General features: G+C 43.7%; 1 protein-coding gene across 3 annotated transcripts in view; it reads right to left on the bottom strand.

The window, feature by feature from the left end:
• Positions 1–1,569: 1,569 nt before the first annotated feature.
• The window catches only part of MITD1 (microtubule interacting and trafficking domain containing 1), a 33,123-nt gene continuing 13,112 nt past the window's right edge, over positions 1,570–21,580 (bottom strand). For 2 of the 3 annotated variants that reach the window (XM_033949702.1, XM_033949700.1), the window contains exons 3-7: positions 17,536–17,672; positions 17,317–17,403; positions 12,210–12,325; positions 3,439–3,499; positions 1,570–2,577 (exon numbers count right to left, since the gene is read on the bottom strand). In XM_033949702.1, the coding sequence (XP_033805593.1) occupies positions 2,482–2,577; positions 3,439–3,499; positions 12,210–12,325; positions 17,317–17,403; positions 17,536–17,672 (497 nt within the window). In that variant the 3' untranslated portion in view covers positions 1,570–2,481. Of the gene's footprint in view, positions 2,578–2,604; positions 2,955–3,438; positions 3,500–12,209; positions 12,326–17,316; positions 17,404–17,535; positions 17,673–21,580 lie in introns of those variants that run through there. The other variant, XM_033949701.1, reaches the window with a different exon arrangement.

The raw sequence follows: 21,580 nt of genomic DNA, 5'->3' as shown, positions 1-21,580 counted from the left end.
AACTGGTACAGGATCGGAAGGTTTAGTGAATCTAGGCCATTCTTCATCTAAGTGCATCCAGATCTAATTAACCAAGCCTAACAAAGTGCTCTCAATGCTACCTGAAGCACAAAAGCCTGTCTGTTATGACTATAGTGCCAGGAATTCACTTCTGAAGGTCACTAATTAGCACTAAACACAGAATTAAACTTTTTATTAAGAAAAAGGATGTATACTGAATTGAAAAAGAGAAGTAGCTTGTAAACAAGGAAGAAAAGAGAAAAATGATTACCGTATATACATCATACAATAAAGCTTAATTAGATGGGTCAGATTCTATAAACAGCACCAAGCAGGCGCCATTTGGCATGGCTGTCAATCAACAGCTAGGTGCCGTTTATTGAATTCTGCCTAGTGGCACCTTAGGCATTGCTAGGCACCGGTATATTAGGCCAGGTTTTACCGGGCCTAATTTGTCGATGCCTAACTCAGACGCCTAGCGATGCTTAAATCGACTATGCTAATTTTCAGTTAGATGTTGGAAAGTGCCTCAGATTAGGCATCGCATGGAATTCCATGCCTAACTTTAAAAAATTTTATTTTTTTTTAACTTAATCAATTAACTTCAATGCTATGGTCAATTACCACACCATTTAAGCTAATTGAAGTAATTTAGGTTAGATGCAGATTTTAGTTAGGCATCGCTAGGTGGCCTCAATTAAGGCGCCTAGTGGTGCCTAAGTAGGGCGCTGTTTATAGAATCTGCCCCTAAGTGTTTGGGGGAAGATCAATAGTAATCTGTCTAACAAGCAGTGCAGAGCGACAACAGGCTCTTAACTACCCAGTCAAGATTTCTGGCAAATTATTACTCATTATGACTGGTGTTGCCATTCAACAAATTATGGATAATTGGAAAGATTGGAGTAGATTAAATTATAATTTTTGGTGGAATTCTTTATGTCATGTTTATAAAATGGAGAGATTTATTGCACTACAGCGGGGTTGTTTCAGGAAATTTCAGGATGTGTGGGAGCCATTAACAAAGTATTGTACTGATTAGATGAGTTTGTTTCCCTTAAATTTACAAGTTTAGTAGTGAGGGGGAGGGGGGGGGTTATTTTTATTATTACATATTCTATAAGATATTTGATCATATGTTAGGAAAGGGTGGGAAGGGGGGGTGATAAGAGTTTATGATTTGTATCATTGATGATTATTAAGTGATTTATTTATTGTTAATTTGTTTGAACATTTGTCACACTTATTCTAAGTTTGAAAATGAATAAAGAATTAAAAAAAAAAAAAAAAAAAAAAAAGATTTCTGGCAAATTCTTTAGTGAACTTCCTCTGGGGCTGTTCTATAGGACTAATCATGGCTCAGAGCACTGGTTTTCACAGAACATAATAATGTTAACAACTTTTGCAGGAAACCAGAGGATCATACAGTGCAAACCTCCTTTAGTCCTGGCTGACCCAACTGCCAGGGACTGCAAAAAATTACATAATCTCACATAAGTCAAGGTAACACTTGCAAAGCAGATTCCAAACAAATATAGTCAAGTAATCCTTAGGAAGAACATTACTACAATGCCACATTGCTAATAAAAATTTATTAAACAAAAATAACTTCACCACCTTTCAAAATACCACCAGTTTTTTTAGCCTCTAAATTTGTATGGGCAACTAATTCTAAATAGAAGTTTGATATGAAAAACTCAATGAAAAGACTCTTTTAAAACGTAATTGTTTAGGATCCGGAAAATATATCATCATAGTGTTCTGTAGGACCATTTCTATTCCAATTTGGCAGACATATCATATCTAACATGTATGGAGCTTTCCCATAAATTATTTTGAACACCATCACATACATTTTAAAATGGATTTGGGCTTCAATGGAGAAGATAAAACCCCAGGTTATCAGAAAATGACCTGGCCTAAATGAAATATAGGCTTTGAGTCACTGACAGTATAGACAGCATTTACATAAAATAAAATTAAACATTTATTCATGTCCAAGTATAAATATATATATATAACCCCCCAAACATGTCCTCAATAAAAAGTATATTCTGAAAGACAAACAAATACTAAGTATAATTCCCTAAAAATTCTCAAAATTTTATTCATGGAAAACATTTGCTCTTATTTATTCCTAAGTTTTAAATCCCTCTGCATGTGTCACAAGCACTGGAATCCAGACTCTATAAGGTCTATATCTAATTTGGTTTCCATTAGGAATTTCCCTCCTCTTTTATTAAGCACTATAGTGTGAGCCGATGCATTAAATGCTCAGATACCCATAGGGATTGAATGGGCATCGAAGTATTTGCCGCGTTGCATTTGCTCTTGCAGCTCAGTAAAAAGGGGGTCTTAATTGCAAATAAAAATGATAGCTATGGACACAAGTATAAAAATAAAAAAATAAAAGTGTCAAGAATCTACACTAATAAATGAATAAATCATTTTAGAGTTGATTAAGCAAAGGTATAGAATATTATGCTATGTCTTCTTTGTATGCTTAATATGAAAAATATCTACTGTTGTTTCATGGCATGGCCTCAAGTCGAAGTCACAATATCCAACAGAAAATCGACCCTACAAAAAAAAAACAAAAAACAATAATACATCAAGTTTATTTTATTTATTTAAAACATTTTTAATCCACCTTTATCCAAGGAAGTTCACAAATTTCCATACGCAATAAAATAAACATTTTAAAAAGGAGACATACATCAGATAGAGAAAATACAAAGTCACAGTATTATATCATCGTGTCCTCAACAAGACTGCATCCAAACTAATTATCAAGTAATACCATTCTTCAATTTAGTACACTTTTTCCAATAAAAACATAATTCAAAAGATGTTTTATATTCACTTAGAGAAGGCTTGAACAGATGGGTTTCTGAATTGCCTGAGATTTCTACAAAGACGTAACTTTCAGGACAAGGCATTCCACATCAATGGTCTGGCTATAGAGAAACAAGAACTTATCATTCATACATAGCAAGTATTGTTTTCTCTCTTTGTGTCCAGCAACCTATGATTCTCAGATCTCAACTTCTGCAGTGGAATGTACAACGTCAAACATTTTTCCAGATAATATGGCAAAAAATCATAAACACCCTGGTGTATGAATTTTTCAGAATTTTAAATTTAATACGAAATGCTATGGGCAACCAATGCAATCTCTTCAAAATAGGAGAGATATGCTCATATCGGACCACTCCCATAAGCAACCGTGCAGCAGAGTTTTGTATCTTTTGCAATGCTTTGATATGCACCAGCAGTAGACCCTAGTAGATACCATTACAGTAGTCTATCTGTGATAGTACCAAGGCTTGGAGTACCTGCTTCAAATCACAATTTGATATGACATTCTTCAAATGAAACAATTTACGTAAGGTAAAATAGACAGATTGAACCTGAGGTTGTTGAAAAGCTAAACAGACCCACCTCAGTTTTTTTAAAGTAATCAAGGCCTCGTCCAATCTTAATCACCCATCCACTGTTGAATCTATTGAGATAATTTTAAGAAACTTTCATTTGATATATTAGCTATGCATTTAAAATACAGTATTACATAGCAAACAATTTAGATAAGATGAAAATCTACAATTCAATACAGGAGGAATTAAGCAACAATTACTGAAGTGTTCAGGAAGTAATATTCAGCTTGTAGAGGTTAGCAACTTTATGCACTTAGCTGTCTAATGGACTGAAGATTCCCGTTAACTGGTTTAAGTACTAGTTTTGCCTTTACCATTTGGCTACCAAAGGAAGACCACATGAATTTTCTGTGAGCATTGTTGATACAGACAAACTGCAGAAAGGCCCATGTTTGCTTTCCTGTGCTTGCATAGCTTTTTAATGCTCTAGTTCAGTGTTTCCCAACTTCTTCAAGCAAGTTTCAACCGAGTACCCAACTATCAACAAATTTCAACCGAGTACCCACAAGCTCCGAGCAGCAATGATTTTGAAATGGGCATTTTATTGTTAAACAGTAACTAACTAGGTAACATATATAACAAATACAGGTCACTGCAACTGGCGTACAGATCAAGACACACTTGGCATGATCTGTTATATTTCAGTCTTTCATAAACTTGTCCCTTGACAGGTAGTGTGTTATTCTTACAAAGTAAAAATGAACAATGACACTTGAGGCCTATTTATATGAACAGGGGAAAATGAAGTTCTCCACAAAAATTGCCAATTGTGACCACTTAAATTTCAACTTTTCTCTGGGAAAATGAAACATGAAATCTCATTGGTCACTATGGACAAGTTCTCATACCCACATCCCACCTGCCCTCAGCCACTCTGCCCTTCTCTCTCACACACATATCTCTCCTGCCCTCAGACACTCTGCTCTGATCCTATTTCTCTCTCACACACCTCTCTCCTGCCCTCAGCCACTCTGCCCTGCTTCTCTCTCTCACACATACACACAACCCTCCCACCAGTCCTCGGCCACTCTGTCCTTTTCCTTTCTCTCTCTCTCACACACATACCTCCCACCTGCCCTCAGCCACTCTGAGAGCTTGTTGATGTTGCTTTCTCATGAAATTGGGAATTGGGAAGTTGGAACCTAACCATATCATAACAACACTAACTCCCAGAATTCAAAGAGCAACAACCTTATGTGTGAAAAAAAAATATTACCCCAGGTCCTAAAACACTAATACAGCACCTAGTGAGAAAACAGAACACTGGGACTTCTGCAAGATTTCTACACAGAAATTATATACTAGCAGAATACCATATGCTGGTCACACACACACACATGAAACAGACACTCAAACAATAGAGATATAAAGGCAAAAAACTGGAAACCTCAAAATGTTAGACTCAGCATATATAGCAATACTAGAGAAACAGAAATATATCAATGACTGACATATTCCAATTAATAAATTCAGAATGAAAAACTTTTCTACTTTTGTTGTTTCAGCCTTTTATTTTTCCATTTGCTTTGGTCACAGCTTCTCTCATTGGCTTTTCTCTATTTTTTTCTGTATCTTTGCAGGGTGTCCTGTTCATTTTACAGTATATATCTTCTATCTCCATGTCCACCTTCTATCTTTCCTCTACATTTCTATCTATCCTGTCTAGCATCTACCCTCTGTGTCCTTGTCCCTTTGTACCCCTGTGATCATTATTGCCCTTCTGTGTCCTCATCCCCTCTCCATTCAGCATTCCCCCTGTGTCTGTCCCTATCTTCCCTCCATACACAGCATCTCTTTTCTACTCATACTTCCCACCCTGTGGCATGTAAGTCTCTCTCCCTGAGTCCATTGTCCTCCTTCCCCCAAATTCACTCTCTTTCTCTCTCCCCCTTCTCCAATGCCCTCCTCCAGCAGCACCTCTCCTTCCTCCCTCCAGGTCCCTCCATTGTTTCCCGTGGTTTAAAAAGCAATTACCCATGTAGGTCTGATTAATGTATTATGTATCAGTGATTTCTCTAAAATCATATTTTTATCTTTTGTACAACGCTTTGTAATTTGGAAAAGCGTTCAATCAAATAATATGAATAAACTTGAAACTTGTCCAGTATCAGCTCTCCCTTTTTCTGACCCTGACCAGCTCCAGCAACCCCTTCACCCCTATTATCAGCAGCTCCCCCTTCACCAACCTCCATCCCCCCCACCAGCAGAAGCAGCTCCCCTTTCCCCTCAACCAGCTCCAGCACCCTTTTCCCCTGTCTACCTCCAACTAGTGGCAACAGAACCTTCCTCTACCTGGACTAGCAGCAGCAGCCCAGTATTTTAATTTGCCTGTACCAGTGCTGGTAATATCAGCGCAGCAATTCACTTAGGCAGCCTTGGGGTCTTTGCTAGGTCACGCCGCCTCTGAGGAAAGAGGAAGCATCATCAGAGGCAGGCTGCGACCCAGCAAAGGCCCCTGGCTGCCTAAGTGAATCGCGCTGTAGGCAAGTTAAAACACTGACAGCTGTTGTGAGGGGAGAAAGCCATTGTTAGTCTGGAGGACAGAAAGGAGGCACTATTCAATAGGGGGAGGCAGGGGAGAGAGGAAAGTAAAACAGTGGCTGCTGCATGGAAGGGAGACACACAGGCACCACGTACTCCCTAATAATGGACTGCGTACCCCTGGGATATGTGTACCATGGGCTGGGAACCTCTTTTCTAGTTGACCACTGATGCTTACTGATCCAATGGGGTTCTCCACTGGGCCTTATGACATTCTGTCCTCTCACAGCAATTCTATGCTCCTGAGGAATAATCCATTTTGTTTCTTCACAGCTGCTTGAAACTATTTATTACTGCCATCACCAGGGCGTCCACCTTCGGCCACTAATATTTCTCGAGCTCCTCTCTGGGCAGCGGGTAAAGGTGTGCCATCACCCTTGCTACTTTCAAACCAGCATTGAGGAGGACCACTGAGCCATGATCAGTTCCTGGATGGCATCTTGAACTGGAAGGACCTAAGTGGATGCTTAGTGCCCACCATCTTGGGATTTAAAGTAGACTGACCGGTATCTTCTAGATCTGTTATACCAAGAGTACATGGTCAATAAAGGTCAGAAGTTCCTCTTTGTGGAAGAGGTGTACTGCAGAAAGATCACTGACCGTGTTCAGCAACAAGGCTGGGGCAGAGTACAGTGAATTTGCGGCTTCTGACCTCACTATGGAGTCATGACTATCCAAAGCCCCCTGAAGAAGCTTCTAAAGTCTTCTCCTCTTTGTAGCCAACTCACCCAGAGGTTCCAAGGTGGCAGCAGCCCCCTGAAAGCCAGGCCTTGCCTTTCAGCAAGTAGGCTTGATAGAGCAATAAAACAAACTCCAAACTCGGGGGAGAAGGGTTCCTGAGCCCGTCTATCCCCCTGGCCCACTATACTCCTGTCTCCCAAGTCCGTCAGATGCTCCACCCATAAATCCCTGCAAGCATTGGTCCCCTGAGCCTGTCTTCCATGGACTGTGTAGGCCCCCTGACAAAAGGTGGGAGCTCTTTGAACTTCCCATGGAATTCGCAGCTATGAGGGAAACTCACTGGACACTGCTCTCCACTTCCCACAGCAGGAGCAGTGTTTGACAGCCCCTGCAGTCATCCTTGACTAGACTCCGTTACTGTCAACCCCAACTACCACAACCACTGGTAGGCCACAGTGCAACTGTGACCACAGGAAGTTGCTAATAAAATGGCGCCGTCCCCGTACACAGACTCCCCGCCAAGCCCCTGAAGCACCCCAGCCAGGGACAGCGAGCATATGCAGCAGGTACTTACAATTTGCAGATCAATTTGCAGGCTGCTTGGAAGTCAGCTGTGTTTTGGATTAGCTGTGTTGTCTTGTGTTTGATTTTGTTGTGTTTTTTTATCAGCCCGACTTAAAAACCAAAACAAAACTCTGTCTCTTGCTGGGTTTCAGTACCAGGGCCAGCACAAAGGCTATAGGTCACTCTGCTCTGTTATGCTATAATTTTTTTTAAAGAGAAGTGTGCAGGTCAGAGCTATCAGAATAGGGCAGAGAGGGATGGACAGGGAACCGGCACTATCAGTTATGTCCCAAGCAGAACCCAGCACGACTGGTCCCCATGCTCAACTGAATTAGAAAACTAAAATAGGAGCACATCCAGGCTAATGGCCATTAATCAGGAGCTGACTCTATTCATCCATTCACCTGCTGGAGAGAGAGAGAGAGTACTTGGGAAGCCAGGGATCATACCATCCATGCAGCTTAGTGTTCTCTATCTCCACCTGCTGGTAGATGGATAAAACTCACTCGTCTGGATTTGTCTGCTGCTAATGACAGGGAAATCATAGTTATCAGATGCTAGGGTTCATGTTAGGAGATTAAAAGATCTAGGTGTCAGTGTAGACAATATGCTGAAACCTTCTACCCAGCATGTGGTGGCGATCAAAAAAAGCAAACAGGATGCTAGGAATTATTAGGAAAAGGGATGGTAAATAAGACCAAGAATAGTATAATGCCTCTGTATCGCTCCAAGGTGCGATCTCAGCTTTAGTATTGCATTCAATTCTGGTTGCCATATCTAGAAAAAATTATAGCAGAGTAGAAAAGGTTCAAAGAAGAGCAACCAAAACGAAGGGGCTGGAACTCCTCTCATATGTGGAAAAAGGCTAAAGGAGGTTAGGATTCTTCAGCTTGGAAAAGAAACAGTTGAGGGGGATATGATTAAGGTCTACAAAATTCTGAGTGGTGTAGAGTGGGTGAAAATGAATCGAATTTTTACTCTTTAAAAAATTACAAAAGAAGTTACATGGAAATACTTTTAAAACAAGCAGGAGGAAATATTTTTTCACTCAACTTAATAGTTAAGCTTTGGAACTCATTGCCAGAGGATGTGGCAACAGTAGCTGGGTTTAAAAAAAGGTTTGTCAAGTTCCTGGAGGAAAAGTCCATAGTCTGTTATTGAGACAGACATGGGGGAAGCCACTGCTTGCCCTGGAATCAATAGCATGGTATATTGCTACTATCTGGGTTTTAGTCATGTAACTGTAGTAGGTAGAGTGCCAGGCAGGTAGTTCTGCCAGGAACAGTGGATTGGCTGCTGTTGGAAACAGGACACTGGGCCAGATGGACAATTTAGAAGAAGAATACAAGACTATATCAAAAAGTTTCCCCATCAACATTAACAACTCCTCCAAAGTATGCACAAGTGCGACCTAACTGCATTTGGATATAAAGTTTTGAGGAGTGAGAGTGAGGGAGACATTCATGCTTATCCCTCCGATCTTAAAAAAAACAAGCAAACTTCAAAAAGCCAAAAAATTGAGAACTTGGCTTCTCTTGTATGTTTAGTTTTGCAAGATCTACAACTCACACATATAAGTTGTAAAATAGGGCTCGCCTAAGCAGCAGCTCTACAAGCTATCATGCAGTTATCCTAGGTTCTGTCCAGACTGTGATCTATACTTTAGATCTGGCTGGCTGCTAGATATGTTTATAGAAATCAAAAGGAAACCAGATGTTGCATGTCAGTGACACCTATAAAATGATTGGCACATTTTCCTGCAGAAGCATTATCTTTGTCTGATTGTTCTTGGGGGGAGAGGGGAGAAGAACCTTGACTATTACATACAACTTACCAAAAATGATAATGAGTGATGGTGGTGGTAGGGGATTCAAAGCAGGGTTTAACTATTTGTAAAGCCTTGGAGGTAGATGTAAAGCTCTGTGATGGAGTGTATAGGAAACTGCACATTTCTTTAAAGGACAATCCCTCACAGGGTCACTTTAAGAGGCCTAGCTTTCGAATGCTTAGCAGATAGGGCATAGTTCAGGCAAGGCAGATAAAACCCCAGAGAAGAGATAAACCAAAGAGGCCCAGAGAAGACAGAGCAGCTTTCCAGTGTACCCAGTAAAGCCATTCTTATGTTCATAACCTATATGTAAAGTATCAGAAGACTGGCTAAGGTAGGAAAAGATTTTCCTTGGAAAACTGGGAGAGTCCTGTAGTCAGGCTGTAAGCAGGCCTGAGCTTAATCATAGAAACATAGAAGATGACGGCAGAAAAGGGCTACAGCCCATCAAGTCTGCCCACTCTGCTTACCCACCCCCTTTCTATGTCCTAATGACCCAATTTCCTTATCTTGACCCTCGTAGGGATCCCACATGGGTATCCCATTTATTCTTAAAGTCTGGCACGCTGTCTGCCTCGATCACCTGCACTGGAAGCTTGTTCCAATGATCAACCATTCTCTCTGTGAAGAAATACTTTCTGGTGTTGCCATGAAATTTTCCGCCCCTGAGTTTGAGCGGGTGCCCTCTTGTGACCGAGGGTCCCTTGAGAAAGAAAATATCATCTTCCACTTCGACACGTCCCGTGAGGTACTTAAATGTTTCGATCATGTCTCCCCTCTCCCTACGTTCCTCAAGAGTGTAGAGCTGCAATTTGTTCAGTCTCTCTTCGTACGAGAGACCCTTGAGCCCCGAGATCATCCTGGTGGCCGTCCGTTGAACCGATTCAATTCTGCGCACATCTTTACTGTAATGTGGCCTCCAGAATTGCACACAGTACTCCAGATGAGGTCTCACCATGGCCCTGTACAACGGCATTATGACTTCAGGCTTTCGGCTGACGAAACTTCTATTGATACAACCCAATATCTGCCTTGCCTTAGATGAAGCCTTCTCCACTTGATTGGCAGTTTTCATGTCTGCACTGATGATTACTCCTAAATCTCGTTCTGCTGAAGTCCTAGTTAAAGTTTCTCCGTTCAAGAAGTACGTCCTGCATGGATTTCCGCTTCCGAGGTGCATGACCTTACATTTCTTAGCATTGAAGCCTAGCTGCCAGGTTGAGGACCAACTTTCCAATGTAAGCAGGTCCTGCGCCATATAATTCTGTAAACTGCATTCACTTACTATATTACATAGTTTGGCGTCATCGGCGAATAGTGTTATTTTACCTTGAAGCCCTTGAGTCAGATCCCCTATGAATATGTTGAAAAGGAGTGGACCAGGACCGAGCCCTGCGGCACTCCACTGGTCACCTCCGATGTTTTAGAGAGGGTACCATTAACCACCACCCTCTGAAGTCTGCCCCTCAGCCAATCATTGACCCATGCAGTTAGTGTCTCTCCTAACCCCATCGATTCCATCTTGCTTAGCAGCCTGCAGTGTGGGACACTGTCAAAAGCTTTACTGAAGTCCAGGTACACGACGTCCAAAGACTCTCCCAAGTCCAACTTTCTTGTTACCAGTCAAAGAAGCTGATGAGATTGGATTGGCAGGACCTACCCTTGGTGAATCCATGCTGACTGGGATCCCGAAGATTCCCTTCATTCAAGATCGTGTCCAATTTGCTTTTAATTAGTGTTTCCATGAGTTTGCACACTATTGATGTGAGACTCACCGGTCTATAATTCGCAGCCTCTGCCCTGCAACCCTTTTTATGCAGAGGAACAACATTAGCTAATGCAGAGGTGCCTTCAGACATAGGCCTAGATTCACTAAACCTTCCGATCCTATACCGACGGTCGCAAAATCAGTTTTACTGATTTTGCGATCGTTCCTCGACCCGATTCACTAAACGGCCCACTTAACGATCCGATCCAACCCATGCAAATTAGTAAAATCCCATGCAAAATAGCCAAGCGATTGATTCACTAACAATTGCTTGGCCATTTTGAATCGGATTTTACTATCTTAAAATCCGACTGCTGCAGACCTGACAGTAACTGTCGGTAACTGTGTTACCGACAGGTCTGCTGTTTTTTTTGACAGGTCTGCCTGTCTTTTTTTTTTCCATGGCACAGATAGGGCTATTTGTTTGGCCAATCAGGAACTTCCTTCGATTCAACCCTAAGGAAGTTCCTAATTGTCTCAGGCCCCTCCCCCAAGGGAGGAGCCCAAGGAGCCTGAGCCAGTCAGGGTCTTAGGCCTTTCCATGTACATCACATGATACACCGGGGCAGGGCCTAAGGCCGGCATTATGGTGGAGGAGGAGCAGGAGGACTTTGCAGTTCCTCCTGCTCCAGAAGACTGCCATGGCTTCTGGAGGCCTAAGGAGCAGGAGGGACTGAGCACCCCCCCTGCTCCCAACTTTAGAGGTATGGGGACGGGGGGGGGAGGGGTGGAAGCACCGATGGCAGGAGGGAGTCTGCATCCCTCCTGCCATTCTATTTGAAGCAGCGACTGCGGCGATGGTGGGGGTTTTTTGTTTGTTTTTTTAAATCGAGCAGTTATTTTGTGTCTGTAATACATACAAAATATCTGCCCTTTAAAAAAAATGAAAAAAAAACCCCTGCAGAAGCCCTGACAGCAATGACAGGAGGCTGTTTCTCCTGTCACTATTGTCAGTGCTCTGTCCCAACTCAATCGCTCACTTCCGTGCAAATCATTTGCATGCAAAGAGAGATAGTGAATCAATCACAGTTTTAAAATCGGCCAGGAATCGGTCAACAGCGATTGAATTACTATCTTTAGTGAATCTGAGCCATAGTGCATTTCACTGGCAGAAAAAATTCCAATTAACAATAAGAAAATAAAAAGAATCTAGCCCTTAAGCACACAGCAGTAAAAAGTCTTTACTAAAGCTGAAGTCAAGCCCCATCAGTTGCAACCAGGGCTGTGGCCGACTCTGACTCCACAGCTCTAGTTGCAACAGACTCTAATATGCATTTATTTAAAATAACAATGCTAACTCATCCCAAAACACTTGTAAATATGATTTAAAATTTTTTAACACCACTTCTGGCATTTTGTGCAGATTTAAGTTTTAATTCATTAATTACTGCATTACCTGATTTCTCTGTCATGTATGGAAGAAGAAAACGACATTTCCAATGTTATTCCATAATTCTTCAGAGACTCCTTAATTTCATTTAAAGCACTAATCTGCTGGTTTTTCCCATGCTCCTGTTATTAATGATAGTGAGAAGAAAATCAAAGGTCTTCCCATAGCACATTAATCCTCTCTACAGTCCAGAGTAGCAGTCTCTTTCTGATATGATCAGTATGCCTAATAGTTTTCTGAAAGACTTACCCATAATTCTATGGTTTATCCATCCAAATTTATGTTTTGTGTACAAATTTGTGTGTGCAATTAATAGAATGAGGATAATTGTGCATGTAATTTAAATCTCATAGCCAATTATTAAATTGGCATTCACTGATGCTAATTGGTACCAATTAGCAATTGTATGCCCAACTGCCAGAAATTGCTAAGCCAGAAGTTTCACATGCAAATTTTATTGTATTGAACTTCTAAGTGTAACCCCTCCCTCTTTGAATATCAATTCTCACTTACTTCACCTTCTGTAGTCAGGTTACCCTACAAGTCAAAGTGAGAATTTTTCTAAAAAGAGGGAAAAGTTAGCATAAAATATAATATTTCACCCTAAATAAAAGATACCGGGTGAACAATAAGTGAAACCTTTTAAACAAATACTGATTTATACACATCTAATAAAATATATATATCTATACAGCTTTAGAATAAGTTTCCAAATAAAACCTTTCTCAAGGAATTTAGTTCTTTGTAATAATTTTTTTTCTCACTGGGTCCAGGTGTAAACTTCTTTTTCCTCATGGGGTCCAGGTGTTCTTCCTTTTTTTTCTCTGCAGGGCCGTTGGGTACCAGCGCTTCTTCTTTCCAGGAGATTCAGCTTCAACAAATGGTGTACCTACTCCCTATCTAAAAAAAACCCAAAGGAAGCAAAACCCTATATCCCTATTTGATGACAAAAAAAATAATAAACACTATAATCACTAGCTACCCAGATAAATTAAAAGATAATTGAAATTTAACTAAAAACTAATCCCACCTATTTTTTATTAAACCAAGGTTTAATTAATAATTGATAAATATCCAAATATCAATAAACATCCAATATCCAAATTCCAATCTCTAATAAACATCCAATTTATCCTTAAAAACCAATTCCACAGAGACAACACAAAATAGACACCTGTCTCTGCCAACAAACCAACTCAACCCCTCAACTGCTCTCTCAGGCAGTTTTAGCATTCTCCCCAGCACTGCTGACTTCTACATGAGGACATCAGATCTGTTGCAGACATCAGCAGTCTAGAATTCCAAAAATCACTCATGCAAACACAGCATTAAACCAGCCAAATATCAAAATAAAATAAAATCCAATAAACCATACCTGAAGATGTCTTCAAAAACCTTCAGAAACTTTAACTTTCTTTCTTTTTTCTTTAGCCATGGCAACCTCCACGAGCTCCTGAGCACAAATCTGCTCAGGATCTGTTGCCATGGCTTCCCCAACGCTTTCTCTCGAGCCAGTGCCATAATTACATGCATGCGCCGGATTTAAAAATAAAAAACAGCCCACGAAGAACCACGCTCCAAATTCTTCATGAGAGGCCCTCCAGAGCCTCTTCCCAGTCCTACTGACTCTCTGCCGCCTCTTCAGTGCTTTTAGCACCTTAAAAATCCTCTTTGGGCTTTTTAGGCCCAAACCGGAACTGGAGAGCAACCGCGCATGTGCGGTCTCTCACTGATGACATCACCACGCATATGTGATAATGTCACCAATGCGCACCGCCACCACAAGTACTCCCCGATGGCAACGAGCAGTGCCACCAGGCAGACACATCTTCAGACAGGCTGACTCCCACACCTGTCAGCACTGCCAGGCAGCGTCTTCACCCCGCAGCAATGAGCACAACAATCGCGACACCACAACCGCAGTACAACAAACCTGCTCACCAGTACTGACACAATCCGGTTTCAGGTAAATTTAAAAAAAATATATCTATAAATTAAACCTTGGTTACATAAGGGAGCATAGATGTGGGAGGAGTGTGCCTAGGAATTAAGTGTGCAGGTCACTGTTCCCTCTAAGCCAGTGGTCTCAAACTCAAACCCTTTGCAGGGCCACATTTTGGATTTGTAGGTACTTGGAGTACTTCAGAAAAAATAGTTAATGTCTTATTAAAGAAATGGAAATTTTGCATGAGGTAAAAAACTCTTTATAGTTTATAAATCTTTTCTTTTGGCTAAGTCTTAATAATAATATTGTAATTTATAGCTAAAGAGACATATGATCAAGAAACTGGTTTATTTTACTTTTGTGATTATGGTAAACATACCGAGGGCCTCAAAATAGTACCTGGAGGGCTGCATGTGGCCCCTAGGCCGCGAGTTTGAGACCACTGCTCAAAGCTGAGCAGGAGTCCTCCATATACAGGCCTATTAATGGAGAGTGCAATAGTAAGAGATAGTCGAGTTTGCAGGATTTCAAGGAACCTACCTGTCCCTAGAGATTGAAAGCACAATAATGAAGCACTGCCCTCTACTGGTAGCAATGCAATTGGAGGACTCCTGCTGAGCATAGAGGGAACAATGGTGCAAGTTATAGAATAATAGCAGTTATGCACATAACTGCCAACAGTTAGGCAAGAAATGGGACTAGATATCAAAATTTTTTCCATAGAGTAATAGTTGATTAAATGCAAAAGCCTCTGTCCCACTGGTGGGACGGAGGCTTTTGCATTTAATCAACTATTACTCTATGGAAAAAATTTTGGTATCTAGTCCCATTTCTTACCATTAAATCATTGCAGTATATGGACGGATATTAAGGTTGGAATAACACAACTAACATAGCCATTATTCAAACAGTTAGGCAAGAGCACTTACACCAGTCTTTAACATGGTTAAGTGCTTGTGTCTAACTGTGCACTTACAGTAGTATTCTAGAAAGGCAGTTCTGTGTAGACTTACTATTACAGAATTTGCACTTAGTACACATCATCCTGGTGACTACCGTATTTTCGCGGATATAACGCGCACCTGTGTAAAACGCGCACAGGGGTATAGCGCGCAGAAATCACGATGATATGTACCAAAACTTTTCTATACCGCGCTCAGGCATATAACGCGCATGATGCCCGACGCTCCTTTCGCCCGCCCTGACTTTCCGTGCGCTGTCCCGACTCTCCGTTCACCCCCCTGACTTCCGTGCACTGCCCTGACTTTCCGTGCGCTGTCCCGACTCTCCGTTCACCCCCCCTGACTTTCCGTGCACTGTCCCCCCTTGAAGTCCTGTCCCCCCTTGAAGGTCTGTCCCCATCCTGAAAGCCTGATGCCCCCCCCCGACGTCCGATACATCCCCCCCCCGGCAGGACCACTCGCACCCTCACCCCGAAGGACCGCCGACTCCCCAACAATATCGGGCCAGGAGGGAGCCCAAACCCTCCTGGCCACGGCGACCCCCTAACCCCACCCCGCACTACATTACGGGCAGGAGGGATCCCAGGCCCTCCTGCCCTCGACGCAAACCCCCTCCCCCCAACGACCGCCCCCCCCCAAGAACCTCCGCCCGTCCCCCAGCCGACCCGCGACCCCCCTGGCCGACCCCCACGACACCCCCACCCGCCTTCCCCGTACCTTTGTGTAGTTGGTTCCAGAAGGGAGCCCAAACCCTCCTGGCCACGGCGACCCCCTAACCCCACCCCGCACTACATTACGGGCAGGAGGGATCCCAGGCCCTCCTGCCCTCGACGCAAACCCCCTCCCCCCAACGACCGCCCCCCCCAAGAACCTCCGCCCGTCCCCCAGCCGACCCGCGACCCCCCTGGCCGACCCCCACGACCCCCCCACCCCCCTTCCCCGTACCTTTGGAAGTTGGCCGGACAGACGGGAGCCAAACCCGCCTGTCCGGCAGGCAGCCAACGAAGGAATGAGGCCGGATTGGCCCATCCGTCCTAAAGCTCCGCCTACTGGTGGGGCCTAAGGCGCGTGGGCCAATCAGAATAGGCCCTGGAGCCTTAGGTCCCACCTGGGGGCGCGGCCTGAGGCACATGGGCCAAACCCGACCATGTGTCTCAGGCCGCGCCCCCAGGTGGGACCTAAGGCTCCAGGGCCTATTCTGATTGGCCCATGCGCCTTAGGCCCCACCAGTAGGCGGAGCTTTAGGACGGATGGGCCAATCCGGCCTCATTTCTTCGTTGGCTGCCTGCCGGACAGGCGGGTTTGGCTCCCGTCTGTCCGGCCAACTTCCAAAGGTACGGGGAAGGGGGGTGGGGGGGTCGTGGGGGTCGGCCAGGGGGGTCGCGGGTCGGCTGGGGGGGCGGTCGGAGGTTCTTGGGGGGGGGGGGCGGTCGTTGGAGGGAGGGGGGTTTGCGTCGAGGGCAGGAGGGCCTGGGATCCCTCCTGCCCGTAATGTAGTGCGGGGTGGGGTTAGGGGGTCGCCGTGGCCAGGAGGGTTTGGGCTCCCTTCTGGCCCAACTACACAAAGGTACGGGGAAGGCGGGTGGGGGTGTCGTGGGGGTCGGCCAGGGGGGTCGCGGGTCGGCTGGGGGACGGGCGGAGGTTCTTGGGGGGGGCGGTCGTTGGAGGGAGGGGGGGTTGCGTCGAGGGCAGGAGGGCCTGGGATCCCTCCTGCCCGTAATGTAGTGCGGGGTGGGGGTAGGGGGTCGCCGTGGCCAGGAGGGTTTGGGCTCCCTCCTGGCCCGATATTGTCGGGAAGTCGGCGGTCCTTCGGGGTGGGGGTGCGAGTGGTCCTGCCGGGGGGGGGATGAATCGGACGTCGGGGAGTCGGCCGGGCAAGAGGGCTTGGGCTCCCTCTTGCTCCGATCGTGGATGCGGGTGCGGGTGGGAGCGCGTGCGAGCGGTCGTTCGGGGTGGGGGTGCGAGCGGTCCTGCTGGGGGGGTGAATCGGCCGTCGGGCGGGGTGGGAACTATGTTTAAAAACTTTTCTATACCGCGCTCAGGCATATAACGCGCGAGGGGTATGCGCGGTACGTAAAATCACGTATAACGCGCGCGTTATATCCGCGAAAATACGGTATATTTTGGCACTCTTTCTTCAATCTATCTCTTAGAGTAGAATATACAGAGACGATATCAGCTTTTGTAACAAATTAAAATACTTAACCTCATCCTTTGTGGTTAATAGGTGGATTGTCTTCACTTTACAAGGCCCCTTAAGAAGCATTTCACAGAAACGCAGAAAATTATATAACTGTAAAATAAAAATTATAATGTCATCATTCATCAGACATTATTCACAAATTGAAAAAAAATCCACTGAAAACTTTAAAAGCAATTTATTTAGTTTTAAAAACTTAGATATCACTTATAAACTATCACTTGCCTGGTGTACTTGTCTTATGTAGGGGTCCTCTACCCATACTTCTGTTAACATCTCATTGAGGTACGGTTTAAAAAGGTTCTCATAGCTAAAACCAGTTCCATTTTCTGCTATTTTAATTTGGTTGTGGTATTTCCCCTCTGAAAGATATTTAAAAATACTGTATTTTATTACAGTACAGCAAGACATGTTATTACATGCTTTTTTGGCCATCTAGTTTCTTTTGATCCCATGGCTTTAAGAACAAGTCAACCCTATTCATCACCATTTTTCTTCCATCTTTTTAATTAAAGCAGAGACGCACACAAGGAAGTCAACATTTCATAACATTTCCATACAGGACAGCAGCTTTTTTATATGCAGGAACTTAAAAAGTGGTTATATATTCTGTTTGTCTGTCTTGATTGTTTAGATTGTAAGCTCACTCGAGCAGGGACTGTCTCCTTTGTGACTCTGTATACCGCTGCGTACATCTGGTAGTGCTCTAGAAATAATTAATAGTAATAGTAGTAGCAGTAATAGTATATATTTGGAGGGGTCTATGTCATGTATATTTCCCCATCCAAACCCACTATTGACCCCAATCATCCTTGTACATATGGAACATATTACCTATTGTATTAAAGACTGAGCACATAACAGCAATATCAACCAAACCATTTTTCCACTTAAAGCTGTGCAGCCATTAGTAGGCAACATCAGTAAAGATGCATGTAGACCAGTGGTCTCAAACTCAAACCCTTTGCAGGGCCACATTTTGTAGGTACTTGGAGGGCCACAGAAAAAATAGTTAATGTCTTATTAAAGAAATTACAACTTTACACGAGGTAAAACTCGTTATAGTTTTTCACTTTCTGCATGTTGCACTCCTTTCAGCTGTATATAGCTGAAATTATCAGAAGCAATTAAGGAAAGATTTATAAACTATAAAGAGTTTTACCTCATGCAAAATTGTGATTTAGATTCTAGCACTTTTTCTGAAAATGTGCTCCCCAGCCTGAGACTGGCATATGTCGTTACAACTACCCAGGAAGCAATCTGCAGAGGAATGCCCTTGAAGAGGGACTGAGGACAGAGTCACTAATCCAAGATGGCTCGAGCTTCTAACGCCCAGGGCAGAGACTTCTCTAAGGCATCCGCCTGAGGAGACCAGTGGGAAAGTAACATGTTCTGGAAAGGTCACATGTGAGTTCTCGCCCAAGACACCACATCTATCATGGCCACCATGGACTTGAAGATAGCTTCATCAGCGTGGGACTGACTTGTCCGAGAGACACTGTCTGCGTGCCTCTGGTAGATAGACTCAGATGGCAGCCATGTCAAACAAAATCCCCAGATTTTCCAAGTATTGAGTCGCCGTCAAATTACTCTTTCAGTAATTTAGAATCCAACCCAAGTCCTCCAGTACTCAGATTACCTGATTCACCCTAGGAGAATGAGGGGGCTCTGGTCAGCCAGTCCCATCTTGCGCAGGTAAGCTGCTATCACAACCATCACTTTGGTGAAGGTGCGAGGAGCTGTGGCCAGGCCAAACTTTGGTGAAGGTGCGAGGAGCTGTGGCCAGGCCAAACTTTGGTGAAGGTGCGAGGAGCTGTCGCCAGGCCAAAGGGTGAAGCTGAAAATTGTTAATGATTTTCCAGAACATGAAATCTGCGAAACTTTCTGTGGTCTGGGAAAATAGGGATATGAAAGTAGGCCTCTCTGTAAGATCTAGAAAGATTAGGAACTCTCCCAGTATTACCACCACTTTGACAGAGTGAATCATATTCACGTGAGTAAGATCTAGAATAGGTCTCCAATTATCAGAGCCTCTCTTTGGCACTATAAAGTATATGGAGAATCTCCCTGAGCCTGAGCCTTTGGGCGGCACAGGCTCTATGGCCTGAATATCAAGTAATCTTATCACAGTAGCCTGCAATGATCGCCTTTTCCGGACACCCAGCGGGAGAGTCCGCAAAATAATCCGGTAGAGGCCCGGCAAATCCCAGCTTATAACCAGACTGAATGATGTCCAGCACCCAATGGTCAGATGAAATCTGAACCCAGATCTGTAGAAACACTGGGAGTATGTCCCCTATATGAAGAGGGGCTTCCCTCTGCCTGGCATAATTGTGATTTTTGGTAAATGGAGCAGCATGGGAAGCAGAGGCCTAGTTATATCTGGATCAAGACAACCTCTGCCTGTAGCCCTGGAAGAATCTCTGCGACATGGAACTGGAATACAGTCAAGACCACCTGAAGCCACCAAATAATAGTTGCTCCTTAAAAGGGAGTCTGGCAACAGTAGCTTTAGACGTGGAATTACTGGCCCATTATCTGATCCGGAGCATTCTATAAGCAGAAATTGAATAAGCTGATGCTTTACCCAGGACACATATAATGTCATACAGGGCATCAGCTATATAATCCACACCAGATAAAAGAAGTTGAGGAGGATCATATCCCTTATTCTCCAAAAGTACACAGTCTGGACAGACAAGCATGTGTGACAAAGGATACTGCTGAGGCATTGAGAAGAAGCAGACTGAGGTCTGCAGCTGACAGGTCGATCACTGGTGATTCCCAACCCCCTTCCGACAGCTCTAATACTCTTTTATCTACCAAACGTTATCAAAAACCCATAATTTCACCCTATTCTTATCTCCTAAAGACCTCCACTTCCCTTTGGTAACTCTTTACCCAATATATATTACCTTAAAAATTCTATGTCATCGCTTATTCTATTCCTTCAAATTTTGAATGTAATTTTTGTTTTAGTTTGGATGTAATCCGCCTTGAACCGCAAGGTAATGGCGGAATAGAAATCACTAATGTAATGTAATGTAATGTAAAGGCATTTATACCAGGAAGCATTGAATACTCTGTGATGACTCTACTTTGCGTTTCTTGGGCTGTGGGGTGTCCGCATCCTTATGCATGGAACATCACTATTTCCAGGCCCTGAAAACAGAAAAGGGTGCCCCAATGAGCTAGCCACCATTTTTGTCACGTGAGTATGCAGAGGAGAGATTAAGATGGTCATTCCTACCTCTCTAGTCCATGCCGCAATCCTGGCATGAATTTGGGGTAGTACAGCCCAAGGACTCCATCCCTACCAGTTTTGAGGCAAAAAATGAAGTTTTGGAAGTGCAGGGAACTTTTGGGAGAAATAAAAAAAAAAAAAATCGCTCAAAATTCAAGATGGCACAAAAAAACTAAAAAAATCAAACTTATTAAAGTTAAAAAATTTAGTTTTTCTCAGATAGGGGAACACAGGGAAACATGCAGAAGCCTTCAACAACCTGTTTTTCAGACACCTCCCCCCTCCTCAATTCACCTCATAGGCTGTAACAGCCTTACTCACTGTGACCTGTGCTGGCACAGTGCCTGCCTCAGCTCTTTACAGTAGATGGAAAGTAGAATCATTGCCTCATGCTGATCTTCGGGCTGCCAGTCTGACTGAATTCCCACCCACCCCAGTAGATCGCCGGATATGCTATCAGAAGGGGGTTGGGGAAAAAAATGCAGCCGGCACCCTGTATGACTCTGCTAAGCCTCCAATGGATGCCTGACAGCCTGTGCTCGAACCCCTGCTAAGCAACAAGTGAGGGATTAGAAGCAGGGATGGCCACGAGCTTCAAAATTACTTGTGGAGGCTGGTTAACAGGTATCACCAGTGATCGGCCTGTCAGCTACAGACCTCAGTCTGCTTCTTCTCTATGCAGGCAGAGCTGAAACCAAGGTGAAATCTTCAAGCACTGAAAACACTGACTAAAAATAGAAAACACCAAATAAAACAAGAAAAAGGGAGAGCAGAATAGAAACACTCCTTCCAGCTCACGTGCATAAGGGAAAAACTGATGGTGGTAGTACAGCTCCCAGTGATGTAGGAGGGTCACAGAAAAAATCTGGAGTGAATTCCTTTTGCATATGGCTTGTGGCTATGGGGAGATAACCTGCTTGTCCAGAATGATACACCTATTGCACTGGAAAACAAGTTAGTGATCTTAGCAAAGAGTTCTGATAGCTACAATGCTAGATCATCTAAATCAGGGGTGCCCAACACGTC

This window comes from Geotrypetes seraphini, chromosome 6, assembly GCF_902459505.1.
Source record: "Geotrypetes seraphini chromosome 6, aGeoSer1.1, whole genome shotgun sequence".
In the NCBI taxonomy this organism is placed as follows: domain Eukaryota; kingdom Metazoa; phylum Chordata; class Amphibia; order Gymnophiona; family Dermophiidae; genus Geotrypetes; species Geotrypetes seraphini.
Note: the sequence above shows the minus strand (reverse complement) of the source record. Positions and strands in the feature narration are given on the sequence as shown.